The sequence below is a fragment of the Penicillium subrubescens genome, assembly GCF_028828155.1.
Source record: "Penicillium subrubescens strain IBT 31985 chromosome Unknown utg000002l_segment0_segment0, whole genome shotgun sequence".
Lineage (NCBI taxonomy): Eukaryota > Fungi > Ascomycota > Eurotiomycetes > Eurotiales > Aspergillaceae > Penicillium > Penicillium subrubescens.
The window spans coordinates 1,845,162-1,858,656 of NW_026643152.1; the positions used below are offsets into that span (position 1 = coordinate 1,845,162).

General features: G+C 50.9%; 4 protein-coding genes across 4 annotated transcripts; 2 read left to right on the forward strand and 2 right to left on the reverse strand.

The window, feature by feature from the left end:
• Window positions 1-3,336: 3,336 nt before the first annotated feature.
• Window positions 3,337-4,927, reverse strand: N7473_002040 (uncharacterized protein; the record flags this gene model as incomplete). Its single annotated transcript, XM_057147980.1, has 7 exons — window positions 3,337-3,562; window positions 3,618-3,783; window positions 3,841-4,111; window positions 4,175-4,373; window positions 4,437-4,459; window positions 4,528-4,569; window positions 4,628-4,927. 7 exons carry the CDS (start codon window positions 4,925-4,927, stop codon window positions 3,337-3,339), a joined length of 1,227 nt encoding a protein of 408 aa, XP_057011634.1.
• Window positions 4,928-7,344: 2,417 nt separating this feature from the next.
• On the forward strand, window positions 7,345-10,552 carry N7473_002041 (F-box/WD repeat-containing protein; the record flags this gene model as incomplete). The annotated part of the gene is made up of 3 exons (XM_057147981.1): window positions 7,345-7,641; window positions 7,703-10,372; window positions 10,427-10,552. The coding sequence occupies 3 exons, from the start codon at window positions 7,345-7,347 to the stop codon at window positions 10,550-10,552; spliced, it is 3,093 nt and encodes a 1,030-aa protein (XP_057011635.1).
• Window positions 10,553-11,192: 640 nt separating this feature from the next.
• Window positions 11,193-12,597, reverse strand: N7473_002042 (translation initiation/elongation factor MRX8). Its single transcript, XM_057147982.1, has 2 exons — window positions 12,030-12,597; window positions 11,193-11,951 (listed from the first exon to the last, which is right to left on the reverse strand). Exons 1-2 carry the CDS (start codon window positions 12,563-12,565, stop codon window positions 11,546-11,548), a joined length of 942 nt encoding a protein of 313 aa, XP_057011636.1. The 5' UTR covers window positions 12,566-12,597; the 3' UTR covers window positions 11,193-11,545.
• Window positions 12,598-12,799: 202 nt separating this feature from the next.
• On the forward strand, window positions 12,800-13,418 carry N7473_002043 (putative AP-3 adaptor complex subunit sigma; the record flags this gene model as incomplete). The annotated part of the gene is made up of 2 exons (XM_057147983.1): window positions 12,800-12,868; window positions 12,936-13,418. 2 exons carry the CDS (start codon window positions 12,800-12,802, stop codon window positions 13,416-13,418), a joined length of 552 nt encoding a protein of 183 aa, XP_057011637.1.
• Window positions 13,419-13,495: the final 77 nt, after the last annotated feature.

Consider the following 13,495-nt stretch of genomic DNA (forward strand, 5'->3'; position numbering starts at 1 on the left):
ACTAACACCATCAACCTCATCCCAGCGCTCTATCGGCCACTATGATTCCCCCCAGCCCACCCATCGTCAATAGGGGCGACCCACCCTTACACTGTCGTCTGGCGACTCACTCGAACTACATGGGCCACCCTGTGGAAATAGACTCCAGCTTGGCTCCGACTGGCCTCATCAGGCCCTCGCACGGGTGTGTTTCATTTCGACCGGTGGAGCACCGCATCCAAGATGGGGCCTGCCATTGGAACGCCAACCCATCTGGTTCCTGACTTTGTTTGCAAGGATCCGAGGGGCTACGATGGTCATGGGCCGCGATGGGCCGTGAAATCGTGATGCGATCGACGCGGGCTGTCCTCTCGTGTTGACCAAAGCAGCAAGTATCGACAGGCACCCACTTCTTACATCCAAGTCGGATTTCACATTTGCACCGCACGAGTCCGAAGTGTATCTGATTTGTGTTTAGCGCCCTGCAAGTCTCTGCAAGTCCGGTTCCTGGCGCACGGAGACCCATGGAACCCAGGCATAATGCGGGAAATTGACTTCTTACCAGTGCCTCAGTGTCTGTCGGATACTGTACACTGTGTACTCCGTATCTGTGGACGGAGTACGAAGTACGGAGTACAAAGTCCAATATATACACGGAGTACTCGTGCAGATACAGAGTACAAACACCCGTGCAACAATATGGAATCATCCCAAATGCAATTCTACGGGGTACATCCTGGTCATCTAACGCTAGTTCCTTGGAGATTACGCTGCTTGCCGACAAGGGCACGAATCCTTCGATCCCTCGTGTCCTCGAGGCTCGACCACCCCCTTACTGCGGATGACTGCGTATCCGTCGCGGTAACCACGGGGCAACCTTAAAATACACGTGTTGCCATTACCCGTTCCTATACTGTCCCCAGGAACTGGGTGAATGGACGATCAAATAAAACATCCGCTATCCTGGTATGTCAACTCGAAAGTTCACTAATCCTGTCGTCTTTCAACTGGAAAGACTAAGTTACAGAAAATCTTATCTTAAACTGTCCATGGAAAGGGGCAACACTTTAATACCACTAACCCTACTCAGGCGCCTCAAACGCGACCAGTATCCTTCTCGATAATTCTTGGGCTGATTCTTTCCAGCCCCCGTACCTTAGACGCCTTTCACCAGGACCCCACTTGAGCTTCTAAGTTCTGCCAGGTCGGCAGTTCGATTATACTTAGACAAATCGTTCCAAAGTTACCAGCAGACTGGTCCATCCCCTTTCTTTTTCCTCCTTGACAGTGGTTGGCGAAGTCTGTATTTAGAATCAAACGGGTTGTCCAAATATCAAATTCGCGCCATTAATAGGCACGGTTGCCACGGGAGTCGAGTGGATAACTCGCCCCGGCCGAATAAAAGGAGAAAATCTATGGAGACCTGCTCCCGTCATGGGCAATTATTTACTGCGTTTGTCGCAGGCATCCCTCGCACATCCGATCGCCAGCTCGATCGTTTCACGACCCATTTTCACCCGGTTGCTCCTCCGATCGGGAACGTCATCGCCTTCGTCGCGCATCGTGGAAGCTCCTCCACTCGATGTGGCGCTGTGACAAATAATAGTCGGGGCGCAGTCCTACACGCTACGAACTTGGTTATCAAGCAGAAGGGCAATGATCATCAGGTCCGTTCCGGGGGGAGGCCTGGAGGGCCAGGAAATAGGAAATCATGGAATGATGTACGTCTAACTGCGCACGTTGGTGTTGGTTTCCACGGCAGCTCGACAGAACTAATATCATACTAGCATTGGAAATAGTCAAGCCCACTTCCGCCCCCAGGCGATGGCTGAAACATCGCTCACCCATGGACTTGGACTCCTACAAAAAGTTCTGACAGGCTGACAATCCACACTCGAAAGGTTGACACCACGGCACTTTCTCGGCGATGACCCCTTAGCCGCGCTCAGCTAAGTCTAGTCTTTCGTTTGAGATCACCTTTGATCTCTTTGAACGTCGAGAACCAGGAACTACATGAGACCCTAACCAGGAACAGGCACGTTTGTTTGAGAAACACCACCACCACCCGCTCCAGCACGACAGGGACTGTTTTCCTTTAGCGATTTAGCTCGTGCGACCTCGAATTTGGTCCGAGCAAATCAAGATGCGATCTGGAGTGTAGATCATCTGCGCCGGGCAGCTCCGTTCATCAGTCTAGTGTGCCGTGTCTAAGGAGTGTACATCAGGACCCACCAGTGACGGAGCGGCGATGCTGTGACACTCCGGGGCATTTTTGTTCGCTCGTCAAGATGGGGGGCTATTCTCCAGATATCAGACTTGTCATTGGCTCAGAATTGATCAGACTAATCGCCCTGGAAGCAATGGCAACCTTGCCCTTTCTGTCATGTTTTCGGGTACATTCTCGATCTGCATAGAAAAGGGGTATGCATTGCACATAGATTTTGAAAAGGTAAATATAGCAGCTCCCATCATAGGGGCAATCGTGTATGTACTCCGTATGTACACCTTCCGCATACTCTACCCTGCACAATCAGATCCAATTTTCAAGTTTTTCTCGAAAAATTCCCTCGCAACACGTGAAAGGTCCTATAGAAAACAAAACATCGGGTCCTCAAAAAATAACCGATCGCAATAAACACTATTGAACCCAAACGACCGGTTTGACAGCTGGTGGACACCTTCAAAACCACTGAAGTGCCCGCTATCTCAATGGTCGGATAAACTAGCGGCTAATGGTGGCCCAATAGTTCGACCCCTAGAAACTGGATAATGCACGCAATAGTGTAACTGTTGTACCATGGATCCGGATTGCTTTTCTCCAGATTTTCTGAATATTTGGTCGTCTTGTAGATCATGGAATACACTATTGTCTTTGAAGAAGGGTAATTTTCTTGCTAGGTGTGTGTTTCTGCCATTTCTTCCATTTCTGCCAGTCTGGGAGGTTGGAACATGGGTATCTGGACCCGAGGAGGCGGACGGGGGGTCCACATGCTGCAAATCATTCAAGGCATGGGAAACGGTTTTCTTGGAAGGACTTGAGCTATTGATATGGTAGTGCTGTAACGGTGTGAAAAGGATTGTGACTAGGAGCCGGTGTAGAAAGATCGAATTAGTCTGCACACTGCAGGACATAGGGGTCAAAACTCCGTTTTCGATCTAAGTAAGTCTTCGGGAATATGCAGCTTGATCTTAGAGCAACATCGATTTGATTTGTAGACTAGGCCTATTGCTAGTCAATGATATCGATGAACATGGTAGAACTATCTCAGAGTAACAATATCTTTCAAAGAACTCCGCCAGCGGACTCTCGTCGAGAAACCTTGTCCTCCTCATCGTGCACATAATCATACACACCTATCATGCCTTCTTCGCTTGTTTGAGGGCCTTCTCTCTGGCTGCCTTCTTGGCTGCGGCTCTCTTGGCGATCTCTTTCTTGACCCAGTCAAGACCATGTTCCCAATGCACATCGGCGCCGCGGTTTCGGTGGTTTGAGAAGTTAAGCTGGGCTGGCATTGGTTCGGGTACACCATTGATAGTTCTGACAGTGATTGGTGCCTCGAGGTAAGTAACAGACAGTCTCGCTCTGTTGATCATTAGCCGAATGAGTCGGATTTGAGATGATGGAATTTATAACTTACCCGTAAAATCCGGTGTCGATAAAGTCGGAGTGAATGGTCTGTCTCTGCCAACCCGGGATTCGGGGGAAGCTCAGGTGCTCAGTCCAAAAACGATTGAAGCTGTCACCGTTCATGGGGTTCGGTGCGAGAGGAGTATGGAAGACGTGGACCGCAAGGGTGCGAGTGTCTGTTCATATTGTCAGTTTGAAAAGGTTCATTCATCAAGGAGACACGGCATGCGTACTTGGTAAGGTGCTGTTGCTGATCTCCATGAACATGCGGCGGAACATGGCAATGATACCCTTTTGGACCTTCATGGAGTACTTCAGATCTTTCTTGGTATCGTGAAAGTCCAGCTTCTTCCCCTCCCGATCAGAAGGTCCACGTTTGCCGCTGTAGTGGATGGAGATGGTGTATCTCTCGTAGACCTCCGTTCGATTGTTCTTGCCCTTGCACACGACAAACTGAAGGCCCAGGAGTTTGCGTTGCAGCAGGAATTTGGCGAAGATCGTTTCCTTCACCCACGTCAGTCGAGGTACATGGGATTGAATGTCTCGATTCGTTAAGATGCAACTTACCAGACAACTGATGATGCTGTTGGTCAAACGATCCTTGCCTCTTTCCATCACCATGATCTCGCCGGCCCTCAGTTGAACTGGGTATCTATCCACTGGGATGATACCCTCGTTCATGAAGTGCTCCTCGAAGCAGAAGCTCTCATCGGCGAAGCAGACTGGCAGAGCACGAATGCCGAAGGAGGTCTGAGGAAGGAGTCCACTGCCAGTCAAGGTTAGAGAAATGATCGTGATTCATATGATTCAAAGACCGAGAATCACGAACCGGATGAAGAAAATGGAGGAGATCTGTAGGACCGCCAGTCAGCATCCAAACATCCTTGATTGTGAGAACAGCAGTGAGGTGAATCTCATACCATGCTATGCAAGACCACTTTCAACAGCTCCATGCTAGTCCTCTGTCACTCGTTAGTATCATCCGTGTATCTTCTCATCAGAACATCAGATAGTACTCACCACCACCGGGAAATGATAAATGGTGGCCTCCACCCGGGCGAGGCACCGTTGAGCAGGGGCAAGTTCCTTCCGGTGAAAGGAAGAGAGCGCCTGCGCTCTGTACCCTTCAGGACGGCCCTTTCTGCTCTGGACAGTTACTTCGTCCAGCTTTCTTCTCTTCTTCTCGACGAGGCTTTCGATGTCCTCTTCGAGCTTTCTCTTCTTCTCTTTGATTCGCTCCAAGGCACTCAATTCGTCGACGTCGACATCGTCGATCGAAGCTCTCTTAAGAGGCTGGGGCTTGTGCTTGGCTGATGACATTTTGAAGGAGGTTTTGGGAGGTTTTGGAGGCTTAGGAGGATTGGAGGGATTGATAGGATTGAGGGGAGGAGAGGGCATGGCTGAGGGAGGAGGGAGGGGGCATTTTATAACCAAACGGGGCACCATGGCTAGTGGTGGTGATGGTAGGTGAGGTCGTCTGCCTTGGGAGGTTGTAGCCTTCAGTGATTGTTTCTGAGGCATCATGTCCAACGTTGAAAGTCACCTGGTGGGTTGGCACGTGCAGGCATTTTTTCATGGCCTGCCTCCCAAGGCAAACACGATCAATCCGAATTTGACAAGCCTTTTGCAGTGGCCGCCAGGGATCTCATGGTGGCTATCCGGAGCAATTAGCCTGGTTATTTCATGGGGCACCACATCCAGTAGGAGGATCTGTCATTCACTGGAAGCGCAAATTGAGTATCACGGCGATTAGGTACCTTCAGGCATGCGGATGCTCTACCAAGCTGACTCCTCTGTTAACACAGCAACGTGAACGCTCCGGGGCAACTGTTGAGACACGCATATATTTCATTTATCAAAGGCATGATTTGAGGCTCTGACAGTTCATCTTCCAGTACACATGCCCTGGAGAGGAGTAGCAGGGGCATCACCAGTAGTGCAAGCGGAAGCACCACTTGGAAGCAATTGATTATTGCACCTGTCAAAATAAACCTAGTAGGATGTTATCGATTTGGGCGAGCTGGTGAGCTATGGTTGCAAGGGGTGATATAAACCCGTTGCCATCACAGCCATGACAACGACGTTTAGCCTCGGAGGCTTTGACCCTTGAACTCCTCTGCAGCATACGGCATCGACCTGGTGTACTTGACGAAACATCATATATATATATATATATATTGAGTATGTATTCATAAGGTTGGCCTTGTTTATTGGGTGCACACCAATAGCAAGTGGCTATATTCCGATAATATCAGATACAGATTATCAGGATGGGCAGGGGTGCCATAGGGTACCTGCAGGTGACGTACAGGGTACATGTTGTCAACAGACGAATCTAGGGCGAGTGGGGACAGCTCATCGGGGACCCCTTGGATCAGATTATGTGGAGATGCATTTTATCACCCTGGAAGGATCTATCCCTTTGTCACCTTACTGGATCATCATGGCATAAACAAACACCGATGCGAGGAAAATCTGTTGGTCTCAGCTAAGAAGAATCCAGCATTGATCTCGAAACTTGATTTCCATGAAAGGAACTTTGATCATCCGAGTTCAAATGTATTCTTGAATGTGATATGCGCTCATATTGTAGAGTGGACCTGGACCCTACCAAGGCGTGAACCGACTTGGCCACCTTGGAACCGGGCATATCGTATTGCGTCGACCAGAGTTGACTGGTTGAACAAGTTTAAAGTAGATCAACGAACAAGTTAACAAGTTGGAACCAAACAAGCCAACCGGCTTGGAGCAGGCCCCACCTCCACGTGACTGTATGTGGCGACTGTGTCTGGACTCTCTCCGCATCAAGAGCGACCGTATAGTAAACAGGTTTGTACTTTGTATTTTGTACTGTTTCCTGAGACAAACTGAGAGTTGGGCTAGTGGGCGCCTGAAAAGAACGACTGGCTATATATTGGGCAGATCTTTTTCATAGGGTGTCGGTTTATTAGTGAAAGAAATGTTCGTCAGTGGCAAGTCTCAACAGAGGGAAGCCCATATTGAACCACAAATCGGCTTTGATGGGTGGAGGTGGTGGTGGCAGGGTTTCAAGGTTTTCACACTGCAGGAAAGATTCCGATGAAATTCTCGATCATAATAGACGACCAGGATTGATATGAAATTTTGTATAGATGATCTGCTAGAATATGAGAGCAGATAGATAAAATAGCCAGCCTCAGAAATAACATCAATATCAAATCTGTATGAAGATTAAGTCTATACCACATCGAGGAGCACGTTCCATGACGTCCAGTATACTCCGTACAAGTCACACTGTAACTGTAAGGGCGGGACTCGGATTAATTGTTGTTCTCCGCTCCCCCCCCCCAAACTCAACCCGGCCTTCGTCAGCCGCCACTCTTTCCTCCCCTTTGAACCTTCCTTACTTCCTACTTCCCAAAACCCCATCTTTTCCCTGCCCATCGCCATGTTCGAACATTTCCTCCTCTTGTAAATGTTTGTGTTGGGCTATCATTCTAACGGGGTGTTGTGTTAACACCCCTTCTCTGACCCCGGAGTCAACCTTTCGATTCTGGTGGTATCCGATCGTTCAAACAACTCGATAAACCAACTGCCAACCCCACCCGAGCTAGTGTGAGAAGCCACCACTGCCTACTCCATCGCTTGACATTCTCGACTCCGAATCGAACTCCGACCCGAACGCGTCGATCTTTCTACCACACGCCCATGCGAATCACCACCTGGATCCTCGCTTAGTTCACTCTCAAAGACGCGAGATGGATGAACACGATCACGACGATGCTGGGCAGGGTCCCTCTAGCAACGATACCTTTGGCCAGTTCTCATTTGCTCCCGCGACTCGAACCACTGTGGTGACCACTACCACCACCACAACAACCTCATTCCCACCTCTCCTCATCAAACCCCCGCGCGCCACAAAGGATCTGGACGCGAGATTATATCCCCTCGCCTCTACACCAACTCCAGCGAACTTGAGGAATCTTCGGTTCAAACTTGGGGACCAGTCGATCGTATTCAATGAACCGAACGATACTAATGCAGCTTTCACCGAGGTATGCTCCTCCTCTATCCGCTTCTTGGGGTCCGTTTCACAATGCTTACATATATTTCTAGCTGAATGAGAAGAACGATGCTCTCAAGTCTTCCAACGGTTTGATCCGCTCTGTGAACTCATTTATCACCGAAGATGATAGTGCTTCCCGACGGCTGACAGCCCCACGATCGGTCGCTCGGATCAATCATCCTAATCCTCAACGCCGACCCGTCTCCCCTGTCTCGATTCCGGATCCTCGCCCAACCGTCCTTCCTCGGACACGTGCAAATCGAGTCCCGTCGGAGCCTGTTGCGCGACGTACCCGTCACTATGCATCGACATCCACCCATCTGTCTCCTGCCGGTCTAGCCACTCCGGAAATTGAACACAATATTGGGAGTTTGGGCGAGGGACAGGCCTCGAAACAGCGAGTGCAAAGTGCAAACTTCCCTCGCAGGGAGACCCTGTTGCGGTCGCCGTTGTCCGCCGAGGTTGGCCCGTCCGACACTGGTGCCCAGAAACTCTTGGAAGACCTGGCTCAAAGACCAGAGCCACAGATCACCAAATCGTCGGACGCAAATGCGGCAGTCACGTCAAATCCAAGCTCCTTCGGCCAGACTGTATCATTTGCTTCTACCGAAAGTTCGTCACAGCGGAGGCCCGATCTGACGGCTCAGCTCTCGGCTATTGACAATGCCCTGGCGCAAGATATGTGCCTACCCAGTCCCAGCCTGTCTCCGGTTGCCGCCATGAATGCACTGCACGGCGAGTCCTCTTTCGACTCCGAGGGACCGGATGTTGACACGGATTCCAGCTTGGATCACAATGTTCCACGCTACTCAAAAGCTGTGCGCCTGCTTGATACGGATGTTTCTCGGGTCCGGGTCAAGAGTCTCGCTGCTGCTCAAACGTCACGGTCTCCGCCATCTTTGATGGATATGCCCAAGGTGCTCGAATTTTTCGACTCTGTGCCAGACGAGCTAAAAAGTTATATGATGTACCAGTTCTTGAGACGATGCCCTAAACCCACTCTACACTTCGTGGCAGATGTCGTGAACCCAACGCTGAAGTGTGATTTCTTGACAATGCTCCCTCTTGAACTCAGCCTAAATATCGTCAAGTATTTTGATGTTCAAACCATGTGTCGTGCATCGCAGGTTTCAAAGAAATGGCGCCATATTGTCAGCTCTGATGAGAAGACGTGGAAGGACCTCCTTGATCGCGATGGTTATGCTCTGTCCGAGGGCGAGCTGGAGCGAGCTATCCGAGAAGGCTGGGGCTGGCAGTGCAGCAGCGCTGATGATTTTGAAAGAGACCTCAGCAAGCAGTACTCTGCTAGAGCTGACCAAGAGTCCTCTCCCGTTGCTTCCTCTTCCCACCCCCAGGAGAGAGCGCCATTGGCATCCTTGACTCCAAATCGACGCCCCAAGCGCAAGGCAAACACTCGCGCTTCGAGTCGCAAGCTAGCTAAGCGCAAGATCTCGTCCAGTGGCACTGATCACTCTGAACCTGATTGGAAGAGGGATATTGCGGCATCGGAGGCTCCATATGCCGCCGCCAACGCTGCCGCTACTGCTATCCCTTATCCTGATGTCGGCATGCCCACCCTCCGTGGTCTCTATCTTTACAAGGCCCTGTATCGCCGGCATCATGCTATCCGTCGGGGATGGATGAAGCCTGAAGTCAAGCCTCAACACCTCGCTTTCCGTGCTCACGACCGTCACGTTGTTACTTGTCTGCAGTTTGACACGGACAAGATTCTGACTGGAAGTGATGACACTAATATCAACGTTTACGACACCAAGACTGGTGCGCTGAAAGCCACGCTGGAGGGCCACGAGGGCGGAGTCTGGGCCCTTGAATATCACGGAAACACGCTGGTATCGGGCTCCACCGATCGATCCGTTCGTGTGTGGGACATTGAGCGTGCTAGGTGTACCCAGGTCTTCAATGGTCATACGTCTACTGTGCGCTGCTTGCAGATTGTCTTGCCCACAGAGGTGGGTAAGGACGCTAATGGCCGTCCAGAGATCATGCCCAAGGTTCCTCTCATCATTACCGGATCTCGTGATTCGAATCTGCGCGTGTGGAAGCTTCCGAAACCGGGCGACCCCTCGTATTACCCTAACGGGCCTCTGGCGGACGATACCGACTGTCCTTACTTCGTGCGTGTATTGTCGGGACACAGCCACTCTGTTCGGGCGATTGCAGCCCACGGCGACACACTTGTCAGTGGAAGTTACGACTGCACAGTTAGGGTTTGGAAGATCTCCACCGGCCAGGTTCTTCATACCCTCCAGGGCCACTCCTTGAAGGTTTACAGCGTCGTTTTGGACCACAAACGTAACCGCTGCATCAGCGGTGCAATGGACCACATGGTCAAGGTTTGGTCATTGGATGATGGATCTCTGCTACACAATCTCGAAGGCCATACCTCTTTGGTTGGTCTACTTTCTTTGCAGAGTGATTATCTCGTTTCTGCCGCGGCAGATTCTACCCTTCGCATCTGGGATCCTGAGCACGGTCACTGCAAGAACATGTTGAGTGCACACACCGGTGCTATCACCTGCTTCCAGCATGACGGGCAGAAGGTCATCTCCGGATCGGATCGAACCTTGAAGATGTGGGATGTCAGCACCGGAGCGTGTGTGCGAGACCTTCTCACCGATTTGAGCGGGGTGTGGCAAGTCAAATTCAATGACCGGCGATGTGTCGCTGCCGTGCAGCGCGAGAGTCTGACTTATATCGAGGTGAGTACCCTTCCCAACTACTGATCATAACTCGGTGCTGATACAATTCTCTAGGTTCTTGATTTCGGTGCTGCGCGAGACGGTGTCCCTGAAAACAAACTCGGCAAACGCATTGTTGTCAATCGTCGTGGACGAGAGATTGCCACCAGCAACGTCGACTCGGACTCCGACTCCGACTGAGCACTTCTCGATCTGTGGCTATTTCCAGTCACGACTCTCATACGCCAGACTGGATTCTTCTCTTCTTTCTAACCATTACTCCTTTTATTTCTCGTCCTTTCCCTTTTCCCTATTCCCTATTCCCCAACCAGCCATATGTTCTCCATTACACTCCATTCACGATACCCTATCCTTACGGCTCTGGTCACTTCCCTTGAAAACAACCCTTTGCATAGCGCGGTCGGCATCCTTCGGTCATCCAGCATTACGATAAGGGGACTGGCGTTAGACATTTCCTGATTTCAATTCTCATTATCATCATCATTTTTGATTTTTGCCTTCATTTTTCGCAAGGGGTGGTTCTCATATCCGTTACACGTTCATCATCATATCTGTCTATCTTGCACCCTTTGTCCTTTCTGCATTTAACCTACAATGCTATTTCTTCCTTACGTTTGTTATCGTCATTATCGCTGTGCTCCATACTACTACCATTCCTTGTATCTGAAGTTTTTCTTATGGATGGCTGGCTACTGGCTTCTGCGGTGTCCTCGGAGGCTGATGCCACACACTTGACCCTGATCTTCACATTTCTTATTTCCAAGCTTCATGATCTTGTCAGGTGGTAATAGATACAATCCAAATTGGCTATTGATACATGTCCTTGCATGGTTTGAGTAGAGTGGGTATAATAGAATTGTCTCCAGGCAGGCTGGCCAATTCCCAGCACAACCTTGCAAGTGGCCAACAAATCCGTCGGCGCTAGCAGGCCCCTGTATCACTGATAGGAGCCGGGGAGACTCCATCTTGACTGACAGGTCCAGCCGACGCGGCAATAGGCATTAGAGAGCGACTGCCCACCGGCCGGGTATTTCCTGTCTCGCCCGTCTTCAACCGACCAGAAATGTCGTGATGTATCCCACAGCGGGCACAGGTATACAAAGTGCCCATGATCTTGGGTATTCATGGACTCCAGATTCTCATGCACTGTCCTAAACAGCATACGTCAACCAATCAAGTAGAACCCCCAGACGTAGGCTGTACACCCTCCAAGCTCCCATCAATACCCGCAGCCGACAAAATAGCCCAGCGCACCGCATTAACACCCAACACCCGACCAGGTCCAATAGGCGTATCAGCGCTACACGTCAAGATCTCACCCAGTGCACCGGGGCCATCCGATATACTCGGATCAGGCTGCACCTTCGGCTTCAGCTTGTGAAGCAGATCTTGTAGCCGTTGGATCCCAATTGCCGATGCACCGGTCTTTATTTGCTTTTTGTTTTTGGCGAGGATTTTGTCTACTTTGGATAGGATGATTTGGTGCGGGATTGCATAGCGGCGGAAGAGGCCGAGGATGTCGGCGTCGTTTTGTTTTATGCCGTGTTCGCTGTCGATGAGGATGAAGGCTCGGCGGAGTCTGGAGTGGCAGTCAGTACTCGGTAGAAAGACTGACTTGTGACGAGAGACCAGTCGATGAGTAGGTATTGAAACTCACTGTTTACGCCCCTGGAGATACTTCATAATCTCCATCCCCCACTCCGCACGACTCGCCTTACCATAACCCGGCATATCCAACAACACAACTTTATGTTCCCCACCCTTCGTCCCACCAATCCCAAACGCATTCATTTCCCGAGTCCGACCCGGTTTAGAAGATGTCCAGCATATATCTTGGCCCATAATGGCATTGAGCAGCGAACTCTTGCCGACATTGGAGCGGCCAAGGAATGCGACTTCGGGTTCGATCGAGGAGAGTGGTGTTGTGCGGAATTTGCTGGCGGACCAGAGTTTTAGGGGGGAGTGGCGGGATGGGATGAATAGTTTGTCGGCGAAGGCGAGTTGGGAGGGGGTTGGGGGTTTGGTGTCCCAGTAGTAGCATAGATCAGATGGTGTGAGGTCTGAGAGAGTGCGCTTGTTTGGGTTTGATGGGGTGATTTTGGAGGGTGGTGTGGCTGGTTTGGGTATTTGGTCGATCACCGGTCGGAGGACGGGCCTTGTAGGCACAGGGACTTTCCCTGGACGTATCCTCATTTTTATCAACGGTTGTGATTGTCAGTTGTGATGCTGTTGGAGTTGAAGCAATCCTGTCGCGATCTCCGGAAATTTGGCCGCACGGACCAGGCCGAGGCCGCGGCTGCAGTTATCGGTATCGCTGATAAGCGCATCGTCATTCGGTCATTTCAAGACTTGACCGCGATCATCTCCACCTTTCACTACGTCTCACGTTTCTGATCTTGCTGCGTCAAATAGCTTTTGATCTACAAGATGATCAACGCAGTCCTCGTCTTCAATAACAATGGCCAGCCCCGGCTAACCAAGTTCTACACAACCCTGGTATGACCCTCCCTCTACCCCCGCACATACACTCACCTCATACCAACCCGCTTACCAACACCACCAGGACACCCAAACCCAACAATCCCTCATCGCCCAAATATACCACCTAGTCGCCCAGCGCCCTTCCAGCGCCTGCAACTTCCTCCCCCTCCCCCCGCTCCTCTCCCAAGGCGCCGCAAGCTCAACCGGGCCCTCCGACGCGCCCACCCAAATAACCTACCGGACCTACGCCACACTCTCCTTCATCATGATCTCCACATCTACCGAGTCCCCGCTCGCGCTGATCGATCTCATCCAGGTCTTTGTCGAGGCATTGGATCGGATGTTTGAGAATGTCTGCGAGTTGGATCTGATCTTTGGGTATGAGACTATGCATGCGGTGTTGAGTGAGATGATTGTTGGCGGTGTGGTTGTTGAGACGAATATTGAGAAGATTGTTGCTGGGGTACGGAGTCAGGAGGGGACGATGGGGAAAAAGAAGGCTGTTCAGGCTGCGAGTGCGAGTTTGGGACGGGGGGCGCTGCCGGGGTTGGGGGCGTGGCGGTGATAGGAGAGGGATCTGCCATGATAGAGTCGATCTTTCATGATCAAGATCTGGCCCTTGATGCATCTGTATTGGTTCTT

What these genes read in the sequence shown, in the direction of transcription:
- N7473_002042 (XM_057147982.1), bottom strand. Translation starts at nt 12,565, where the DNA reads ATGAGGATACGTCCAGGGAAAGTCCCTGTGCCTACAAGGCCCGTCCTC. An exon ending in TATCTCCAGGGGCGTAAACA is followed by an intron (nt 11,952 to 12,029) that starts GTGAGTTTCAAT and finishes CTGCCACTCCAG; the next exon opens with ACTCCGCCGAGCCTTCATCC.